Source organism: Scleropages formosus, chromosome 2 (assembly GCF_900964775.1).
Source record: "Scleropages formosus chromosome 2, fSclFor1.1, whole genome shotgun sequence".
Taxonomy (NCBI): Eukaryota; Metazoa; Chordata; class Actinopteri; order Osteoglossiformes; family Osteoglossidae; genus Scleropages; species Scleropages formosus.
Genome location: NC_041807.1, coordinates 40,457,344 through 40,480,351, shown reverse-complemented (window position 1 = coordinate 40,480,351; position 23,008 = coordinate 40,457,344). Strand labels below are relative to the sequence as shown.

At 43.8% G+C, this 23,008-nt stretch overlaps 2 protein-coding genes across 6 annotated transcripts in view; both read right to left on the bottom strand.

The window, feature by feature from the left end:
- Window positions 1-15,919, bottom strand: part of nadka (NAD kinase a) — a 39,612-nt gene extending 23,693 nt beyond the window's left edge. For 2 of the 5 annotated variants that reach the window (XR_003797165.1, XR_003797166.1), the window contains exons 1-12: window positions 15,702-15,919; window positions 13,431-13,648; window positions 10,361-10,444; window positions 6,602-6,731; window positions 6,347-6,455; window positions 6,152-6,237; window positions 5,705-5,807; window positions 5,112-5,260; window positions 3,400-3,499; window positions 3,091-3,248; window positions 2,642-2,724; window positions 773-2,266 (exon numbers count right to left, since the gene is read on the bottom strand). Coding sequence is in view for 2 of the 5 variants with exons in the window: in XM_029246701.1 (XP_029102534.1) it covers window positions 2,116-2,266; window positions 2,642-2,724; window positions 3,091-3,248; window positions 3,400-3,499; window positions 5,112-5,260; window positions 5,705-5,807; window positions 6,152-6,237; window positions 6,347-6,455; window positions 6,602-6,731; window positions 10,361-10,444; window positions 13,431-13,648; window positions 15,702-15,887 (1,557 nt within the window). In the remaining 3 variants the exon portion in view is untranslated. Of the gene's footprint in view, window positions 1-656; window positions 2,267-2,641; window positions 2,725-3,090; window positions 3,249-3,399; window positions 3,500-4,020; window positions 4,138-4,364; window positions 4,423-5,111; window positions 5,261-5,704; window positions 5,808-6,151; window positions 6,238-6,346; window positions 6,456-6,601; window positions 6,732-7,096; window positions 7,854-10,360; window positions 10,445-13,430; window positions 13,649-15,701 lie in introns of those variants that run through there. The other 3 variants (XM_029246701.1, XM_018746671.2, XR_003797167.1) reach the window with 3 other exon arrangements.
- Window positions 15,920-18,723: 2,804 nt separating this feature from the next.
- The window catches only part of gnb1a (guanine nucleotide binding protein (G protein), beta polypeptide 1a), a 30,647-nt gene continuing 26,362 nt past the window's right edge, over window positions 18,724-23,008 (bottom strand). The window contains exons 9-11 of the mRNA XM_018746685.2: window positions 22,704-22,920; window positions 21,078-21,193; window positions 18,724-20,273 (exon numbers count right to left, since the gene is read on the bottom strand). Of these exons, the coding sequence (XP_018602201.1) occupies window positions 21,087-21,193; window positions 22,704-22,920 (324 nt within the window). The 3' untranslated portion in view covers window positions 18,724-20,273; window positions 21,078-21,086. The remainder of the gene's footprint in view (window positions 20,274-21,077; window positions 21,194-22,703; window positions 22,921-23,008) is intronic.

The following is a 23,008-nucleotide window of genomic DNA, read 5'->3' as shown; positions in this document are numbered from 1 at the left end:
ACACTGTGGAAGTGATGTGGATTTAAGGTGGCCCTTTTGGGTGGATGAACACGGTGCCTTTACAACAGGGTCATTCCAGAAACTGGATAAGTGAAGGAAATACAAGCAGAAACAAACTGGACAATGTTTATCTTGAAAAATGTGCTCCATGACCAGTCATAAGAGGAGGAACGAGTAGTTACAGTGAACCAGGATTGGAGAGTTTCGATTAAAAAGTCTGATGTGGGGAATTTCTAGTGTAACGGTGTTCCTGATGTCTGCGGCATTTTCAGAAAGGATAGAAAATAGTCCCTCCGATGCATTTGGACACGGACAGTCATACATCCCCAATAATGTCATACAATTCTGTTTATTAAAATTTTGGGAAAAACACCTTTGCAGATTAATATTTATAAAAGTCAAAACATGACAATTAGAAAATTTCTATTTAGGGCCACAAATGCATTTAGAAAATTAGACAAGTTTATCAGTGTTGTATCAAAATCAATAAGAGTCCAGCTCACAACTGAGAAGCACAGAAAACATACTCGAATTTTGATACCCAGTATGCCTTTCATCTCAGCAACAGCTGGGCTCTAATGGGAGGGAATGGTTAAATATGGTAAACAAAAAACTGCCTCAGAATAACCCAGCCGCTGATTAAGGAGTTCAAAGGGTTATTTTAATTCTTTTTTAGAGCTTTTTGATCCAATTATTCAAGACTGCAGATGGGGGAAGGAATAATGGGGGGAAAGGAGAAAAGAGGAAAAAAAAAAAAAAAAAAAAAAACCACACACACACACACACACACAGGCCCATTGAAAGTGACAGCCTTGTATTTGCACCCGTGGCCACAGGTGCTGCCTTCAAGAGCAGCACAACAAACATTGACCAAAACATAGTCAACCAAAAAGTGCCTAAAAATCCCCCAAAGAAAGCCCCACCAAAAAGGAAATTCAGGTATTGAAGGAGGGAAAAAAAAAAAAAACCTGCATTCACACAAGCTTATAGGTGTTTCTATTAAGCCCATTCTTGCAGGCTCTGCGTCACTGCTGTTTGTTGGGTTTGGACCCAGTTTTCTGGCTTGAGGCAGGCGATAGGAATACCTCCCCTCCCTTGGATTTACAGTTAAATGGCTTATACCATAGATTTTCCCATTGGAACAATCAAGTCAATGTGTTTGATCATTTATCCACAGCTGTGATATACAAAACGATGACAATGAAGCAGATGAACATATTACAAAACCTGAAAAAAGGGTTACGCCCAGTTAAGAGCGGTTCTGTTAAGTTCTTCTGTAAGACAGTCCGGCAGCCTGTCCCCAGTAAGTGACCAGCCTCGAGGTGCTACACACGTGGAGAGAAGCCTGCACTCCTGCCACCAGCAAGGAAGGACACTTGGAGAGAAGTATGGACCACTGGGAGCATCAGATGCAGGACAGGACAAGCTTTCGTATGTTAATTTTTCCAAACGCTGCCACAATGCGATGGGAGGAAACAAGATTAAATAACATTCCAACACAAAATGGCACACGTTAGTTGCACATAGGAGCAAGTCGAGAACTGGTGCTCTGGTCATGGCTACCGCAAAATGCTACTCAAAACAGCGATGGTCGCAACAAATTGCACAACGTACAAATTAAGATATGTTGGTTCATGGAACTAATCAGTGAAATTAACAGTTTCAGTTAAAGATGCAGACAGACGATGGAATTTTTGCTCGTACCGAAGAATGCTGGTTGGTCAGAAAGGTTTGCCAGATCATCCGTTCAAATGAAAAATATTCCCATGCTTCTTAAAATACTTCTCCATAACCTCTAAAAAAGCTGCTCTAGACAGATTTAGCTTTGCTAGGCTGACCTATTTTAACATTTCAAAGTGGTACAACTATAAAACGGGTCATTTACATGTGTTAACACTATTTTAAGGCACTACCTATTTTTTCTTTTTATTGCCAAAGGGAGCCCTGCTTTCTGAACTATCCCCAAACCAGCACCACTGCAACAGGAAACTGTCTGCACAATAGCTTTGTGCTTCCACACCATCACTGGGCTAAGTCCTAAATGGTTCATCCAGAACTCCAGCTGAATCTGCTGAGAGTCATACAAAGTGCAAAAGAAGTCCGCCGCCACCTTCCTCAGAACTCCTCTTCCTCCTCGGAGCTCAGGTGGTTTTGCTTTTTCCTGACGTTCCAGTGTAAACATTGAGCGAGGCTCTCGAACCAGTCGTTGACAGGATCCCGGAAGCAGATCGAGGGAACGGGGAAGCAGGAGGTAGTGATGGTAATGCTGCGGAGGGCATTAACAGTTTTTACACTACGTGACTTACAGTTTTATCCTTCCAAACAGGTTACTGCAACTACTTTGAAGCTTCTACGTACAATAATGGGACTTGAGCCAAAAGGCTCCAATTACACTTGTGTAACTTTAACCAACACACAGGTATGATTTCCAGGTTAAATATTATATACCTGAAACAGTTACGTAAGCTTTCAAATGTACAGTAATTCCTTCAACATTTCCTGGGACTGGGTCCAGAAAGAGGTTTTAAATAGACCTCATCAAATCTGTAGCATGTACTCTTACCTCATTCAAGATTCAGCCCCCCTGCTTTTTGAGGTTTTTCTTTTTTTGTTTTTACAACATGTCACTTGCACCACTCACCTGTCTCCATGACTGATTTCCTGTCGTTTTCTTCCATCGAAGGAAACCCAGGCTGTGTTGCGAGCGTCAGGGGAGAGCTTGATCTGTGGTGGCGGAAACAAGTTTTGGCCAAAAGGGAAAAACAGATCTGTTCATAAACAGGCAACTTCTGATCACTGGCAAGTATAAAGGACAGGCTACTAGGTTAGCAAGTGTGGTTTGTCTATATAACAAATACTTAATTGACATGTATAGTTCATCTGAAATAACTATGTTAACTAAATGTGAATTGTTGAATAATACTTCTGAAACTTAGCACCGTAAGCAGAGACTCTGCTGTCCCTGGTCATTTGCCACCCTCTATCACTGGATGTCCAACTAGGTTGCATCTCATCTACAGCATTAACTTGAGGACCATGGATAAGTAAGCCCCACCCCCACCACATCCAGACCCCTCCTGAGGGACATACCGTGAGTTCCACCCCTGCAGGCACTACGATGGGGCGGAAGGATAAAGAATGTGGGCAAATAGGGGTGATCAAGATGGCAGGGACATTGGGGTGGATCATGGAGGCTCCTGCTGCCACTGCGTAGGCTGTGCTCCCCGTGGGTGTGGACACAATGACACCTGGGGTGGAGCAGACTCACTTGATTAAGCGTCCTTCAATGAAGGGTAGAAATGTGGTGACGAATGCTGTCACAGAAACATGTATTTGAGTTGCTGATGAGCTTAAGATATAAATTCTTACTTCTTGAAAAAGAGAAAGAACTGTTTTTACCATCTCCCTGCACTGTGGTGATCTGGTGACCATCGAGGAACAGGTCAACATTGGAGAGGTAGGAGGAGGGACCCCTGTCCACTACTACCTCGTTGAGCACCTAGAGAGAGGAGAGAGACATCCATCATCAATAATCACTTGTATGACACAGTGTCATGGTGGTTTGGAGCCTATCCTGGAAGCCCAAGGCGTGAGGCAGGGTACTGTAATGATGACGTATCATGGTGGAGACTAAGGGGTTGCTCCTCCCCCTCGGTCCTCGCTCCTGCGCGCGCAGGCTGATATACTTGGCCGTGTACACATTTTGTGCCTCGCACGTTTTGGAGATTACTTTAATGTTGTTTATTTTATTGTAAGGACAGCTGTGTGAAATATGTCATCCATAGTTGCCTACAAGATATTAAAAAGAAGAGCTTCCTTTTGTCCGTGTCCGTCTGGATTTATATAATTATACGCCTTTCTGGAATCCACGTGAGGATCTGGGCTAACTCATTAGCCGGATCGTTACAGTACACCTTGGACGAGATGCCAAGAAGAAACTGGAGCACTTGAAGGAAACCCATGTAAACACAGAGCTGGATCTGTACCCACAAACCAAGAACTGTGAAGGACCAGCATTACCTGCTACACCACCATGTTGCCCAAGCGGAGAGATTAAAACATGGGATGACTGCTGCACAGGTCTCCTTTCACTGTGCTCAAAAGCACACGTGGAATAAAACACTGCTGCTCCCCCTCCTTAAACAAGCAGAGGACATGGCCCTGGTGATACAGCTCACTGAGAACCTGCCTCCACAATGGTATGTGGAGCACAACAACTCCACTACTACCCTAATAAGATAAGAATTTCCTACAGCTGAATATTATTAAAAATAAAGGTGTTTTGGAAGCAGAAAATTAACACCCCTCATCTTCCACCGTAAATGCTTACGATTAAGGAGCCAGTAGCAGAACAATTTAAATACCTGGACACTGAAATGACAGTCTTCTCATTTTCCTGATACACAGATGCTGGGTTCGAGGCTGAATGACAAACGACAACGATTCCGTGTGAAAGAATTAGACCTGACAAGTTCCAGTCTCATTCAAGCCTTGAATTTGAATTCCTGCATAGTCAACAGTTGCTTATTATGCACACACCATTTCTAATGATTTATCATTTCTATACTTCATAAACAGTTTCCATAGTACCTTGCTTAACCAAAACGCTCTCACTCACACAGCCAGGGTTACCAAAGAAACCCAAATAACTTCCCATATTATTAGTTTGTTCATGACAAAAAAGTTCCAAAGACAGGACCATGAGAAGATTCACTAAACAGACACAGCCTGGCACTCATGGTAGCCTCATCACCACAGCATTGCTGTATCATCCTTACACCACGGAGTGGTTTGACCATTGCTGTAGTTTCCCAGGACGTCATTGTTTGCTATGAAATGTGAACTGGCCCCGAGTCCAGCAGAAATACCCATATGACATGATTTCTAGTCGATTGCAATTTGATCAAGGTGAATGACAAGAGCTGAGATACATGTGAACCTTTACTACTATGACCTAGGCACTCAGCCAACCTGTACTTATTGCTCTAGATTTATTTTTACAACTGTACACAATGACTTTGTGATTGTTAAGCACCTTTGTCAACAGCCGCTTTTGCTTAAAAACAATCTTCTGCACACAAGTCCACAATATTCACCACGCCAACACTCACCTGATACTGCATGGTCCTGTGACTAGCATTGTTCTCGCCATTGGTGATGATCAGGCCTGTCTCATCCACTGGGCCCTGAACCTTCTTCTCCGTGCTTTCCCGTGAAACCCTCACCAGCAGCCTGCTTCTGAGTACGATGGCTGCATTACCTATGGCAGGAAAAAACCGCAGTAAGAACTTCATGTAAACCTCCTTTACCTTCAACACTCAAACAAGGTCTTGTTTGACTTATCCAACCGAGTTACAGAAAGTATTGTGACCATGATCAGCAAGTGTCATACACAAACGCTCATTCTGTAATAAGGGAAATTGTGGACTTCCATTTTATTTCACTTTCATAAAAGATATAACGTTAGAAATGCAGGTGTCAGCAGTGCAGCCTTAGGAGCTACACATGCAGCAGATGAGTCTGACCAGGAAAAGTGGAGCCGTTACATTGACACAGACCTTATTATGCAAGTGGCTGCATGTGTCACAGATCACAGAGGAAACCAGAAAATAAGAGGCAAAAGGGCCAAATAAATAATTAATTCAAAATTCCCCTCGGACCAAAGAGCTGCTGGCACAAGGCTAGGCAAAAACTAAGTGCTCACCTTCAATAACCTGCGTCACCTGAGACTGGTAAGTGTCAAAGCTGAAGGGTGTCAAGAAGCCCAAGGAGCCCAGGTGGAAGGCCATGACAGGTGGGACGCTTTCCTGGCAACAGAACATTTATTTCAGATAAACTGCTTCACAGAGCAACAGACAACAGCCCTTCATGTTTACATTTATTCATTTACCACATGCTTTTTCCAATGCTTTTACTATTCATGTTGTGCATCTCACAACAAACGAAGAGTAGCTGCCTGTGGAAGTGAGTCCGATTGTGAATAAAAGGGTGTTTCATAATGTGAAAGCAGTAGAGCATTTCTAGAAACAGTAATAAGTTGTTCTAAACTTAGTTCAGCAAGTTCGCTCTCTCTAGTCATTTCATAACACTGAACTATTAGAGACTTAAAAGCAGGAAAAGGAACAAAGACAAATGGGACAACAAACCCTACCTGGAAGAGAGAAGAGGCATATAGTAAGGTCCCATCTCCCCCAAGGCAGATGATGAAGTCCACAGAGTCAGAAATGTCATCCAGATCTTAGACACACACAGAGTACCTGTTAGTGACAAACTCCGACAGGTACCACCCTGTACCACCCTGAGCCTGGAAAGTCAGAGAACAAATGCAGACCCCCAGGCACCGTACCGTCTTGGAAGGTGCAGAACTTCTTTTTCACAGCCACAAAGCTCTCATCAGCTGCAATGGCCGGGTCTTCCAGAACTTTCTTTTCCACATACACAATCATGCCTTTGACCTAACACACAAAACAGAACAGATGTTAACCCGCTCACCATCCACACTAAAACTGAGAAGACATGGTACATCTTTCAACCACGAGAGCACATGTACAGTAAACCACTTGCTTTCGAAAACACGGTTGAGGGCTTCGTCAAGACTTACCTCGGTCAAAAAGATACAGAGCTCTTTGAAGGGTCTCAGTAAACCAGCATCTCTGATCTTCTTTATGACAAGGACACTTTTAGGGGGTTTGTTCCATGTTAACCTCTGGCTTGCAGGGTCCTGAATGTGCCTAGCAGAGACAAAAAAGTAGGGGTCAGGTCATTTTCTCAGTACGGTAATGTAATATTACCACTGTTATTGATTAGTCTCATGTTGAATTTCGCATCTGTTAGTAAAGAGTGTGAAGGTATATCTGCCAGCACCCAGCACCCATCCATACACCTCCCCCTGCTGAGTAATCGCACAAGACAGGAGTGTAGCCCTGAGCCCAAGCCACAGATCCCATTAGAGGCTGGAGATTAGAAAGCCTGACAGAAAAGGACAGGCCCCTGCGGCAATTATGTAACCACTGGTCTGCCTCTCTGCTTGTGCAGGAGATGGCTGGGTGGGGTTCTGGTTTCTCCGCATTCTTAATGACATGACATGTGGACCCACCTGCGCTGTCTTCGTTTGATGCACATGAGAAAGACCTAATATGTTAGATCCCCAGGGGAAACAGCACACATACTGCTTGGCCACAGTTCCTGCACTGACTGGGACAGAAGGCTGCTTCATGCGGCTGACATGGAACAGACAATCTGCAGACGGGTTCCTTCCACTCACAGCACTTCAAGCCTAGCTGATACCTACTGTATAAGCAGCAAATAAGACACACCATGGGTACAGGAACAAGAACAATGTGTCAAAGTGTTGGCGGCAAGGGAAAAACTCAAATTGGTCATGTCAGAGCTGATTGAACAGTCTGTAACAAGACACGCCGTGAACAGCGCCGTACAATGGGTACTGTGAACGAGAAAGCACACCCAGTTAACATTTTAATAAAACCCAGTTCTGTCTCTCAAAGGCTTCCTTTGTCCCGACTGTAACCCCCGCCAGAAGCGAGGTAGCCTTTAAGGGGATCTCCTCGAGGCACACAGTTCATGACCCCACCAATCAGAGCTTTTCGGAGGTGCTGTACTTGATCTGCATCCTTTGATCACCTGATGCAAAGGTTCATCCGCTTCCTAAGGCTCTGCATCCAAACATCACTGGCAAATGCAGCAGCTTGTTCCACAGGTGATAACATTGTGTTTCTGCTGCTGGACTTTGCCATTTGCACCTCATGTACAGTATGTTCTCAACATCTCCATGTCAAAACTGATGAGAGCAATAAGTAACCAAGATGAAAAATGACATTCACCAATGTATGCCAGTGAGGTCACTTTTAAAGTTTTCTGCAAGAAAAATTTTAAACCCATCTCACAATTACATTTATTCATTTAGCTGACAGTTTTCCCAAAAGCAATTTACAATGTTAAAACACCTACAATTATTGACCCATTTGTACAGCTGGATAATTTTTACTGGAGCAATTTTAGGGTTAGTACCTTGCTCAAGGGTACTACAACCAGAGGTGAGATTTGAACCTGTGACCATTGGTCCAAAGACAAGTAACTAACCACTATGCTGCCAGCTGTGCCATTTTACTAAAAAGGGTAAAATTTTCCTTTAACATCTCTATTCATCTTGGAATGAGCATGCCACCCCGACTTACCCCTAGTTCAACTCTGAAAAAGGACCCCCTTCAGCAGCTGTTTTTCAAAGAGAACTACATGTTGCGCAGGCTGGCAGTGTCATTCTCACCCTCTCCACACGTGATTGTTGTTGCGATCTCCCAGTGCACACTGGTTGAACTTCATGGCTCCCTGCATGTGACCCTTCCGGACAGATGGCGCAGAAACACAGGCTGTGCCAGTCAGATGTTCTTCTACTAAGATCTCCACTCTGACACCAGTATCATTTGTTCAGAGCTCAGACTACATACTCCTGACACATGCAATTGTGAAAGTTTCCAAAAAGTAGCATGCAGAACTTTTCCTTTTTACTCAGTGGATTCCTTGATAGTCGTCACTTCCAGTCTAAAGGCTACAGGTTTTTTTGTCGTTGTTTTGTTTCCTTGAAGTTGACAAGAGCCTCAGGTGTGCGGTTCCAGGCACGTTCCTGACTCGGTCACTGCACGTCATTCTAGTAGCTACCTGAGGCTCATGCACATCTTAAGAGCGATCTTACCCGATGATGTCACTGCTCAAACCCCACCCCGAGCGCCAAAGCCCTGCCCTCGACAACCAGTGCCGGCTTTACAGGAATGACAGAACAATGGACTTTCCTGGCTCTGCGCTGTAACTCATCCATGCCTTTAGGTGGCTTAATAAAAAGAATCCCGCCTCAGTTCACTTCACCCAGCATTTTTTATTTATTTTTTTTTAAATACAGATATTCAACACTGTCTCTTAACTTTATCAGAAACACAAATCAGACAATCCCAAAGAAGTTCATTGCCAAAGTCAGTTCCCAGATGGGGGGGGGGGGGAGCCTTTTTGCCCACATTTTTTTCCAAAACACGTCTTCCTTCAAAATGCCTGAAGTGTGTGAAGAGGGATACGGAAAACATAATTAGGTCTTTCTCATGTGCAAACTAAGATGATACAGGTGATGCAACATGTCATGTCCTTAAGAATGCAGAGAAACCAGAGCTTCACCCAGCCCTCTCCGCACCAATCCTGAGAATACACGTTTTTCCACATCCTTAGCATAAACCGGGTTTCATTTGGTGTCACTGGCCAGGAATGCATTTGCAAGAGACTTAAAGAATGGTAGACAAGGAGGACCCATACCGGATAAAATTTATGGGGTTTCTGAAAGACACTTGTGATACCTCAGCATCAGAAACAGACCAAACACCCCCCCGACACACACACACACACAAAATGGAAAAGAACTTACTAAATACTAAATAAGCAAGCAGCTGGTGCTGTGTGAGGCTCCCCAGACCTCACCGAATGGTCTCTAATAAGATATCCACAGGAAATATCTGTTTGTTACTGCTCGGCTCAGTCTCTACTCTGCACCATCACCATTACTCAGCCCATTACAAGAGCCTTTCATAACTGAAGAGGCTGGGGGAGGGTGCGAGGCCAGTGCCAAGCAAGGGGGTCTGCCATCCTTTCCCACTTTGCTGTTTGCATATGCATAATGCCAATAGAACTGGTGGCCATGCAAACCCCCTTTGTGTCCTCACAGCCATAGCAAACTAAAATAAACACGCTTCTGTACCCAGCAGACATTAATCGCGGCCACTGGAGGCTATGCAGTTCTCTTTTCTACTGGAGTAGCTAATCCACTTTGTTTATCGCCAACTAAATCAGCTGCCACTATCGTCCAGCAGTGTGACATAACGGAAATCCTCTGTTTTAGAGAAGGGATCTCGGGAGACTTTTTGCCCCTTAACAGTCTTTCATAACCATCAGCGCCATTCAGTCAATAGTTCTGCTGGAAAGTTATGAGGCAGAACCAATCCATCTTTCACACCCAGCCACAAGGGAACACCGACTTCCCAGACATGTGCTGACCTTGAGAGCAAGGAACCAGAATAGTCTGGATAGCACTGGTTTTGTGTCAGACATTTCAGTTCAGCTTGTAATAAATAATACCGATAAGCCAACTTAATTGGTACTAAGAGCCTGGATCATCTGAGTAACATCTACTTTAAGACTTTTTCGCTTTGATGACACCCCCCCCGTAATGACCATGGAACCATACCTTTGAGTTTGTAAAATGCTGAAAGAACCACCTTCTCACCTCAGCCCTAATCACAGTTTCAGTCATGGTTTAGGTCACAGGTTCAATGCAGACCCAGAGGGGGTGTATGTTCTCACTCACATCACGGCTTTGGGGTTCTGAAGCATGCAGGCTTTGGGTCCAAAGGTGGTTACAGGGCTTGGTCCATGAAGGGACTGTGTCCTCCTGCAAAAGCAAACAGAACAGAAAAATGATTAATAAATAACTCCGGTCACAAGCACAGTGCAGACGAGTCTCAGTGCACAACCTGTGTCAGTGTAAAACCTTTCAAAAGACTCAATTGCAAAAATTACTCCATGCAACTCAACTCAAACTTTGCGCAACTACGTGTCCAGGCCATGGTGACTTCCCGTCTGGATACTGCGATAGATAGATAGCTGGGAGCAGATCTATTGATCTATTTACAAGACTTGATCAACCACTGCACCCCAACCAGAGCTGCGCTCTTCCACAGCTGCCCGCTTGGTGGTCCCGTACATGAAAGATAAAGCACGGAGGTTCTCGGTTCTGACTCCGTTGTGGTGGAACGACCTCCCCCCCACACAGACTCAGAACTGCTGAAACTCTGTCCACATTTAAAAAGGGTCTGAAAACTGACCTCTTCCAGACTCACTTCACCCATCATCTCTTAAGTTCATGTAAGGTGTAAATGTTGATGCACTATAAGATGACGCCCGGATCAATCCTTCATGCAGCTACTCCTGTAATTTAACGCAAATGTTTACATGCATCTTTAAAAAAAATTACTAGGAAGGTAATCAGGAATCATCAATATTCTGATAGTTTTATGCAGCTACTCGTGTGATGAGCATTGGTGCATATGGTGAAACTAACTGTACTTAGTCACACGTCTGCAGCTATGTCTGTCTTCCTGCTAATGTAATAAAAACATTGTATTATCTAGGAGATGTACATCGCTTTGGAGAAAAGTGTCTGCTAAAAGAGTAAATGTAAATTAAACTTCTGGAAAATTCATGAAAACGTGAACAACTGCTTATTCAGCCTAATTCACCACTTTGGAAGATATTTTCTGAGGAAAACTAGGAAAGCAACACACTGACAGGAACTAAAGTGCTGCAGAGAACGAGTGGGCTACTCTACACTGGGGAACATCTCTATTCTCAGCATTTCAACTTCTGCAAATGATAGATTCAATGATTCCATTTTCCAAAAAGCCATTTCAATACACTTCTGATTTGTATCAAGCAAGTACATTCCAAAAATGCAGCCACTTTTACACTTGAAAACAAACTTTAGCATGAATACAAGACAATGTTTATTAAACATTGATAACTGCAATGTTATTTTGTCTGGGGTGAAAATTTAGCCAAGGACACAAAATTTTTGATGAATCCCTATATTTAACTAGGCCAAAGGTTGAGATTGTTAGCTTAATCTGCGGGGACATTTAAAAGAACAACACAGAACTTTGGTTTCACAAACCTGTGCTGACATTAAAACATGAATGCAGCACTCTGTTTGACAAATTTCTCAGTCAACATGGCAGCAAAACCATATGACCAAAATCCAGCCTGAAAACAGGGTTATGCTTCATGTGCTGAAGCCAGGCAGAAAAAAGGCCAGTGTAAAAACCAACAAGGTGCAGGTACAAACAGGGGAAAAATAAACAATTAGAAGTGGACAAGAGACTGAAAGCTGCAGTTTCCACAAACCCGGCCTTGAGGCCCTGCCCTCGAGCAGCCCTCTAGGTGAGGTCACATGACCCAAGTTTGCAAATCCTATTAACAGTCTGATTTTGGAAGTTCACCATCCGCATCAGGCTAGTGCTCAGCCCAGCGCCAACACAACAAGGAGAGGAACAGACTGCCACAGGTCTTTATGGGGAACCAGTTTTTTCCACAGACTCCAACTGTCCAGTTGAGAAACCGTCTTCTGTGGGCTTGTGTTGAAATACACGCACGCACGCACGCACGCACGCACGCACACCTGAAACCGCTTGTCCCAGGCGGGGTCAGAGGGAGCCGGAGCCTAACCCGGCAACACAGGGCATAAGGCTAGAGGAGGGAGGGGACACACCCCAAACGGGACGCCGGTCCGTTGCAAGGCACCCCAAGCAGGACTCGAACCCTAGACCCACTGGTGAGCAGGACCTGGTCAAGCCTGCTGCGCCATTGCACCACCCTTACTGTGTTAAAATACTGAAACCCAATTTTAGGAAGAACACTGAGTCTTCCTTTTAATACAGTCCTCCACTCTTTTATACCCAATAAATGTCTCAGACTTTACTTCTTAACAATGATGAATCCCTTTTTGTATTAAAGCAATTAAAGAGTTATAATTCATACAGTTACATGCAAGCTGTAATAAGCATCTGCTTTTACTATGATGCAAAGGAAGCCATTTATAAACTTTAAAAGTTAGAAGCAATTACATTTAAAAATTGATTACTTGGCTCAAAAGGGAATTACTATAAATATTCTCACCTTACATAACTACCAGAGGAGACAAAAAAAAACAGCCTCTAAGAGTGCAGCAAAGCGGTACAACTCAGTGACATAACATGAATTAAATGTGGAAAGTACACAGTTTGGTGGTCTTATGTACAGCATGCAGCACAGAGAATTTCTTGCAGAGGTAGCGAACATGGAAGACCACAAATAGTCCATGTTAATGGCCGTGAAGGGCAGACTAGCATCTGCTCTGCACCCTGTGAAGAGAGAATAATTGCTTTTTCAGTTTCACGCCAGGCTACAGCATCTGTTTATGATGAAGAGGACAAGAGAAAGGCCCACAAAAGCATCACTGAGCTGTCACCTATGCGATCAGAGGCTGGAGTGGTTATAGGCGTCCCTTGTCCTGCATGTTTTCTGAAATACACTAATGACCCTGTCAAGCATTCTCTCTAAGAGCTGTCAAGCACCACTGTTTTCTTTTAATAAATTCATCTTCTGTGGCAGAACCACCTCTGACCTGCTTTCTCTTCGTGTTACCAAGTGCACAAGTAGAAGATAGCCAAAAAAAAAAAAAAATCCTAGTACAGACATACACAAATCTATTGAAATACGCAGGCACTGCTGGATGCCTGAAACCTGGTGCTGTAACCCTTAGCCCTACGAAAACAGACGCTGCCTTCCACGTTAGCCCACAGCAGCACACTTGGCGAACGCTCACAGCAACGTGCGTCACTTACCTGAAACAGGCGGAGGAGGCCGAGTGGCTACGACCCTTGCGACGGCCGTGGCCGGAGTGACAGTGGGTCCAGCCAGGGTTCTCCCCGCTGTCGCAGCCGCTGAAGCAGTAGGGCGTCAGCTCAGGTACAGCCTCCATGGTCCTGAGGGCCCAAGCAGCTCCTTGTCCATTGTCCATCGTAGACACAGAGCTCGGGGTGGACGGTGGGAAATTGCGGCCCTACAAAGACACACATTCCTATAAATGCTCCAGCATCACAAGACCAGAAACTTGAAGCAACACTTACATCACATCTATAAGAAATATTACACCAAAATGGCAAGTTTCCTGCTCCGAACTTGAGGTCACAGGGAAACTCGCCAGCAAAGCAAGTGCCCCACGCACTTATTGCCTCAGACATCATGTAACTCTAGTATCTTTCTTTCCTTTCAAAAATAGAGGGCAAACTTCCTCATTGTGGGAGCACAGGGAGAAACCCCCTTCAGTTTTGTAATAGTGTGGACAAATAAAGAAATCTCTTACGAAATGCCAAGCTACACAGCTGACAGTTCCCGGCATAAATCAGTGACTAGAGCTACCATTTATACACACAACACTTCTGTTTACCTTTAAGTTTTTAAACTATTCTCATCATATTCGATATCAAGTCCGTGCTCTTTTTAATCCTGCTCCTTCACCGTTTATAAGTTTTAGCACCGCATAGTTGGATGAGCACTAAGTGGTAAAAATGTGCAGATCAAAGATTTACACTATGTTAAGGTTTCCGATTACATTTAGTGCGGGCACAAATAGCTGAATAAATTCGGCTTAGATGCTGAGGAACAAAGCAGGGGGTCAGGCGCTCAAGCAGCAGGTGGCATAATGGTTAGAGCTGCTGCTGCTGCCTTTGGACTAGGTGGTCACAAGTTCGAATCCCACTTCTTGGTCAGGGAACGTACCCTGAATTGACACGGTAAAAGTTACCAAGTTGTGTAAATGAGTAATTCAGCACAAGGTGCTTTGAATAAGAGTCAGACCAATGAATAAATGTAAATATGGTAAATACGGTTCGGCCCTGGGTTGCCCTGGAGAAAGTGACCTAACCAGTACCGCCAAAACAGGGTTCCATACCTCAACAGGTCAGCAAAATTGACAGTTGATAAAGGGAGGGGCTTTTAAAGATATTACATTTTCATTTCCTTCAAGATCAACAATGTGAAACATGTATAATTTGTGAAAATGAGGTCACATGCATTTTAACTGCTCTGACACAGTTCCCACTGTCAAAGATATGGTCCCAGAACGGCATCCATGGAAGGCACCTTTCTTTTAGTCATATTTAGGTGTGATGTTTATGCCACATGAGTAATGATTATTACAAAGATTAAGTCAGTGACAGAGGGAGTGTGTGTTCCACTGATGTATGGATGAGTGATCCAGTGTAAGTAGCGTATCTAGCAGTGTAAGTCACCGCGGTGAATAAGGTGTGTGGGTGATAACTCTATGTAGAGTTCATTGGAAGTTGCTTTGGAGAAAACAAGCGTTTGTTAAATAAATAAATTAAGTGAGATTTCCCAGGGGAATTTCAAGTGTGCTCATGACAGGAATGTTTTGTTTGGCTATTTCCTGAGCCAAGTCATTCAGGTTAATAACCAGAACGAGGAATATATATATATATATATATATATATATATATATATATAGGGTGTGTGTGTGTGTCCTTGCCAACGAGTCCCAAGAACAGAGTGTCTACTGCTGACACACTTTGTGGGAAAAGTGCCACAGTCCCGGGACACAGTCGAACTGAGGGTCATCTCCCCCCCCCCCAAAAAAACACACTTTCTCTTCTGCGGCGAAACAGCTGAGAAATGGGTCACTCTCACTCTCTCTCTCTCTCACTCACTCACTCACAACTGTGCGTCTAAGGCGAATCATCGACTCAACAATATACGTCTTAAAGCACGTTCGCATTAAAAGTAGAATAAAATTAATTCAAAAGAAATAATTAAACTAGCACGACGTCGCTGCCCGGACAGCACAGCGCAACACGGCACACGTCGGTCGAGTCCACACAGCGCGAAAACAAAACCGCCATAAAAAAAAAAAAAAAATTATTTCAGAAGCCGGTTGAAAAACGTTGACACGGTGTAAAAATATGAAATATTTTAAATGTTTGGGGTAATGTGAGATAAACATTAATAAATAAATATAAATTCATTATAAAAGCCACCTAACCCTACTTCTACGCTTAGCCGCCGAGCTAATTTATTTACCTCAGACTGGGTCTACGTACCGTGCGGGTGCCCGAAGCGCGGCCCCGACGCGCGGATTCCCCACAGCGCGACCCCGCCACGCGCTCTCCTTCCACCGGGATTTTCCGCCCGTTCACGCGGAACTCATCACCTTGCCTCACCGCAGCTCGAGACCACACTCTTCCCCGCTTCCTAGCCACCGGGAAGCGGCGGCACGCATCGCGCATGCGCGGACGGAGCGGAGGTGGCGTTCCGCCTCCCAGGCGCTGTTCGGCAGCGGCGCCCTGCGGCAGACTCTGGAAATGCACTCCCGGATTCAGATTCAGTCGGAGACAAATGGAGACTCATAATCATGATAAATATGTATCTTAAGTGCTGCTTAAGTATTCCCCTGTTAGTGTTACAGAAAAAAAAAACTTCAAAATGGACTTTTCACTATTCTTGTATTAGTAATTGTCACAGCAGGAGGAGGTCGCATAATTTTGTTCACATCCAAAGGTCACAGGTTTGAATCCCATCCACTGCCGTAGTGCCCTTGAGCGAGGAACCAACCCTGAACCGTTCCAGTAAAAAAAGAAAAAAGCTGTATAAAAACGGAAGTAATTGTAGGTTGCTTAACACTCTAACCTGCTTCAGATGAAAACATGAGCTAAGTGCAGCGCTTCTTTATCAGTTGTCACACACCTACGCAGTTATGACACGAGGCATTAATGCAAACTTGGTTCTGATGACCTTTTCCTTGAGGGAAAAACCCGGTAAACAAAGTTAAACTAAAATAAAGCAGACCTAAACTTAACAACTCTTGATTAAGCAGCGCCAGCGATGGTTAAAGAATTACAAGGCGGAGGTGGACGCAACTCCCGGGCCGGGGCGGCGAAGTGACAGCGAGCAGATGGTGCCACAGAGCACATGTGGAGTCCAGGGCTGGGCCAGAAGGAGATGATCTTGAAACCAGCCTGTGGCGAAAACCTCTCACGTGATCAAGAAGTCCTCGCTGAGGGTTGACCGGCCAACTAGAAAATAGTGACTATATTGGAAAGTGCAACAGCTGCTTTGCATCGAATATCACTGGTTTGGATGTGATGTGAGTGAGCGATCACTGATCCAGTAAAGGCCCCCAGATTAAAGGCTCATGTCACATTTTACCTTTTGACACGGTCAGTGGGTCATCAGCGAGTCGCTGACACCCAAAAATGAACAATTCATTCATCGCCAATGGTTTTGGGACCTCGACCGCACACAGATGAACCTTGCGGTTGTGTTCCTGCTAAGTGTCGCAGAGCTGACGCCGACTCTTTGAAGCCACAGTCTCTCCAGAACGTTCTGCCCTCCATCGTTCAGGTTGAGCGCTGTGGTTATGAGTCCAGAAACAAGACCCCTCTCTCCCTCCCTCCAGCGGCAGGTCTTTCCCAAGCGGCGCATGTGGTGGCAGTTAGTGCTCCACCGGGGTAATTTGGGTGTCGCTCACCGTGCCGGTGCACCGATATCCCAAAATCCTCTGCAGTCGCTCACCGGCCACGAATCATTTTCTGAACACGGCCGTTTGAAAATCTCAGCGACCGGGGATCGAACCTAGGTTCGGCTGCACGGCCCAGGAGCCGAGAAACACAATCTCAACTTGTTTGGCAACCTGGAATTCATTTGCACCCTTTTCAGACGGTTAAAAATAAATGCTGAGGATCATACAAGTGTGTTCTGAGTGTTGAGTACAGTGGGTGATGCCTGTAACAGCTGAACGAGACACTATTAGAGTAAAAAAAAAAAAAAAAAAAAAGAATCTGCCTTATTACTAAAGTAACCGTCTATTTTAACTGGATCTGACAAATGTGCCAGTTTTGAGGCTCACAAAATGTACCATTAAAACATGGCAAGTACATGTTCAAGTTAAGCTCAACTTACAAAGGGTCCCTCAGGAGCACCTGACCTTCGTAAGGTGGGGGAAGTGCAAGTCAGTGGAAGGAAAGAGCAATAATTGAGCGGTAAAGCACCGTACTCCAGAGCTGGCGAGTTTGTTCCAACCGCGTTCAGAACGGTCATTTCACCTCCACGCGCAGCAGCCTGCAGGACCAGGGTTTTACACCCCCCCCAGCGGTGACACGGCAGCTTACGTGACATTCTCTCAACCCTCCAGCAGCGCAGCCTCCTGCTCGGGTGGAGACCCCGTGGACATGCATTTCATCAGCATGACCACACTGGCATGATCCCCCCCCCCCCCCCCCAAGTATCCCAGGTTACAGATGTCTTCTGAAAGCTGTCAAATATGTACATAGTGAGCAAGCGTATTTGATACTTGACTTTTACACTAAGCAGCAGAACGATTTCATCATTTATGAAGTAATTTTAAACTGCAGAAATTCATGGTAAGTACTTTGATCGAGGGCACTAGAACAGGGATTCACGCCAAAGCAGTTTGACCGGAAGGTGATGGCTGTAAACACTCCGCCTCCTGCTGGGCTTTACAGTCCGGTGACACCGACAGTAACTAGTGTAAACTCAAGTTTCACACACCTGTCCTGCTTGAGGAAGAACACAAAACAGACAGAGGTGATCATCTCAAACTGCTTTTTATTACATCTTAAATAACAGTACATTTTAATATAGTTTCTATCTTGCATCCAGCTTTCTGTAGTACACTGACTTTAAAATTAAATACAAAAGGTGGAGGGAGGGAGGGAGAGAGGGGAGGGAGGGAGGGGACAGTGGGGTGCAGATCTCTACAGTTATTCTGTGGAGAGAGAAAAAGAAAGGGGAACTTAATTTTTTCGGTTTTTATTTATTTTTTGCCTCCTCCAGGCCTAACGCACAATTACAGCACATTTTTGTACAGAATGTCGCAGAGAAAAAAAAACTGGAAAATAATGCCACTACTGCTAAAGTAAAGAGCTGTTTTTACAGTGAGAAGGGGGACAATATTCCACCATTCAGATGTTGCATTTTTTATACATTTTTTCCCCTATTTATAATTTTATTAAAGAAAGCAAGAAAAAACCTGTTACAAAAGAATTTTGTTTTTTTTTTGGAAATGTACTGCTACAGGATTAATTTGTCATTGTTCTATATCTGTGTGTTGGTCTGTACATGCATGCGTGTGTGTAGAATGCGTGTGTATGTGTTGTGTGAGAGCGCGTACGTGCGCTTGTGAGAAAGAAGAGGGCTGCGTGGAAACAGGATGGACATTCGTCTTCATTTCTTTAAGCATCATTCCAAAACAGATTTTATCTGGGGAAAAGTTTACCATATATTTGCCATTAATGCTTCTCCCAGTGCATGGCATTGCTAGATTAACTCAAAGTGTGTGCACAGAAAAAAATTAAACATAAAACTATAAATACAGCGGTAATGACAGTTTTAACAGGTTTATCTTGAACAGGTTATCAAAGAAAAACATCAAAGGACTTAGTTCCATATGCACTTTAAGCAATTCTACAGCATGCGATTCTAAGAGTTAACCCACCCATGGCAGACAAAAGAAATTTTTTTAAATTGTTTTTTTTAACTTAGAAAGTTTCAGTATCATTATTTTCAAACATTGATTTATACAACATTTCATTCACAGAGTAGGAACTGCGTTTTCAAGCACGGAATCAGCGCCTCCGTTTGAACAGGAAAACCGCAAAAGGAACCCCCTCCCCGTACAAACCAGTACCCCCCAACCAGATCCACTTTGAGAAAAAAGGAAAAAAAAAAGAAAAAAAAAAAACACAAACAAAAGGAGAGAAAACGGGGTTAAACTTCATTTAATTATTCTACAATACCCAACAGAAAAAGGTGAATAAATGGTTAAAAGTTGTCATTTTTTGTTTGAAAAACAAGCATTCGTTCTCATTACAGCATGTGCTTGGTTAGTTCTTGACATTATCCTACAGATGCAAAGTTTCTCTTTTTTTGTGCAAATAAAGATTCGTGACAAGACAAAGGAGGGGGGGAAAAGGGGGGAAAAAACAAAACAAAAAACTAATTGGAGACTAAATGTACAGAGGTGACGTGACATGGCGGACAGCGGGTCAAGGACTTCGGCATGAAGCTCCGCCTCCTCACTCTCCTTTTCGCGCGTGATAAAGCTGGATTAAAAATGACAGGCCATACTTTTATTTTTAATCTACAAACACTTCTAAAAACTTCATAGGCTAGGAGATAATGGAAAGCTTTTTAATTCTCGTTTAGACAAACCGTTGGAGTTCACCAATCTAATTCTTCCAATAAACAGAAAAAAAAAAAGACTAAAAAACCTATCAAGAGTTAGATTTGTTTTTCCTGTATAATTACGCACTCAAACATATGTACTGAGGATACATGATACATTTGCATGGGATGATAGTGTTGTTTTCTTTCAAGACATTATCGTATAATGGTCCCAGAAGGAATGCACAATTTTTCATTTTATACCACAATTCTTCTGTTTTTTTTTTTTTATGGCCGTGTGATAAAATTATTGTGCTCTTTTTTATTAATGAGAAGAAAAAAAAAAAAAAAAAGGGCCCGTTTTGACCCTTTGCAGTTTCGGGGATGTTTGAGTCAGTTTCATGTGTTTGAGAAGATTGGATATGCAATGAAATTTTAAACATTTTGATGTTGGAATGGTGTTCCAGTCAACTTTGGAGTCCGGATGCCATCTGTAGGGAAAGAGGAGCAAGAGGAAACGCACTGAGATCAAGGGAGCATCACACTGCTGCACAACATTACACCTCGGAGGGTGGATGTCATGTAATGGCAGCAGCTCAGTTACAATTCACAAATTGAACTCTAACACCCTTAGCTTACAAACTAAGAACTGGAAGCCGGCAATTCATTCTGCTAGTAACCCCGTAAGTCACTTTTACCACCATGTCAAGATTGAGCTTTATAACATCCCCCCCCATATGTATTTTTAAAAAAAAAAAAAAAAAAAATCCCACAACATTTCTATAAAACTTAAGGCTATTTTAATATTTTATTGGCCTCAAGCTACATGAGCATTAAATCCACTTCTTAAAAAAAAAATTCTCCACAAATTCCTATTCAATGCAGACAGACAAAATTAAGTCAACCTTTGTTCTGTTATTAACCAGAATTTAGGAGCTGTAAACACTGCAAGTGAGCTGAATTAAGGTGGTCTCACACACCTACCCAGTTTGGGTGCTTATATTACCATCCAATGGCTAGACAGGCATTTTTTTCCAAAAACTACAACTGAAAATAATTAAACAAACCTATCCATATCTTTGAACATTGATAACTTGCAGTTAGACCAGGATTGCCAGTGTACAGCCTTTCTGAAAGCACACTTTTCCGCCTGCTATTTAAGTGCACTGGCACTAAATGGACTAGTCTCACAGGTTTCACAGGACTGAGTCTCGGTAGGGTGTTTTAAATATTTAAACCCCCGCATTCTGAGAAAATACCTCACACACCATCAAAGGGGGGAAGCAAAGAAATACCTTCAGGCTTCAGTTCCAGATCTTCAGGAAACTGTCCCAGGACCCCGTAGCCACTGCCATGCCATCGTCGGTGACACCCAAGCAGCTCACGCGGTTGTCGTGACCGGCCAGAACACCTGCAAGACAGGCGGCGTACACAAATCAACACGTGAGCACACAGAGCAGCTTTTTTGAGACTGCACACCAACGCAAAACACCACATGCAACACTCGCATAGGAAGACAACGGATTCATCCCATCAGTCATTACAGAGCTCTCCCTCAGCTCCATCAGGCTCCATCCCTCCTTCCTGCTTCCTAATGCGTCCCCACAGACTACAAATGCATCCGGCGTCGGTCTGGCCGATGCCTTAATGGCGCACGCTCTCACTTCCTCCAGGAACCCTCCCCAGTCACAACCGGGCATGTCCATACTGCCCACCCGCTTTCATTTTTCTACCACCATGAGGACACCACATTTAAAAATTCTGCACTTAATGAGCAACTCTCTAGTAAACTCAGAGTCACACTTACTGGCCTTAGTGAAAATACAACAGTATGAAAGGGTAATACAGAATTCCAGCATCAAGAGGATGATGGAATGTGCATTTTAGGAGTGAAAACCCTTCTACAAAGTAGTAGCCATTTGTTTGTTCCAGCAAGAAATATCTGTTTTACAGTGATCTGCTTGTTCTGCAATGTCACTCTGGTCAGGTAAATTAAGGTGTAAAATCTTCATGTTATAAGCATCTATGTAAGATGATCAGTTTATATTTATTCATTTAGCTGACATTTACCCAAAGTGACTTACACAGATTTTACTCATTTGGATAGCTGGGCAATTTTTACTGTATCGGGTCAGCTTACAGTATCTTGATTGAGGGTACTACAGCAGGAGGTAAGATTTGAACCTGTGACTGGAGAGTCCAGAGGCAGCAGCTCTTAACCACAACACCTGTTCCCCCTAGTTTAGCCAAGAGCCAATATTACACCTTCTTGTGCGTGTGCAAGACTTCCACAGAACCACTAAATAAGTCTGTATGGGGCCAGCTGGTAGCGTAGCGATGAGAGCTGCTGCTTTGGATCCAAAGGTCACAGGTTCCATCCCCGGATGTAGTACCCTTGACCAAGGTACTTACCCTAAAATTGCTTCAATGAAAATTACCCAGCTGTATAAATGTGTAAATAATTGTAATTTGTAACCACAATAATAATTGTAACCTTAACATTATAAGTCCCTTTGAAGACAAGCATCAGCTAAATAAGTAAATATAAGTTGTATTGATTGGCACTAGAGCAGAGCTGTGTAAGAACCATGAAACAAGGATCAAGGCAACTCCTCCATACTGAACTACAGCCAGTGGTCACCTCTTGTTCAAACCCAAACGGATTTTGCTGACTGTAGAACACCAAGCAAAAGTCGCACGGTTGCAGCTGCTCAATGAGAGACGTGAAAGTTGTTCCAAAGGGTAAAAATGATGGCCCAATGTGACAGGTTACTGGGCATCTTAATTACCTTTTCATTTAAGAAAGAACGTATACAGATAGATATCAGAAGTATGAATATCCTCATAGATCACTTGACTCGATAGCATAAGCCGCACTGAAGAACGGCATGGGCAAGTTGCTCCGGGCAGGGTGCACCCACCTGCACGGTCCGCCTTGAGGGTGTCCCACACGTTGCAGTTGAAGTCGTCGTATCCGGCCAGCAGTAGGCGGCCACTCTTGGAGAACGCCACAGAGGTGATGCCACAGATGATGTTGTCGTGCGAGTACACCATCAGCTCCTGGTCAGCGCGCAGGTCAAACAGCCTGCAGGTGGCATCATCGGAGCCCGTGGCAAACGCATTGCCATTGGGGAAGAACTGTGGCCATGATTGGGAGAGGAAAAAAAAAAAAACATGGCAGTACAAGCTTAGCAATGTGTATTAATTCCCCCCCCCCCTTATATAT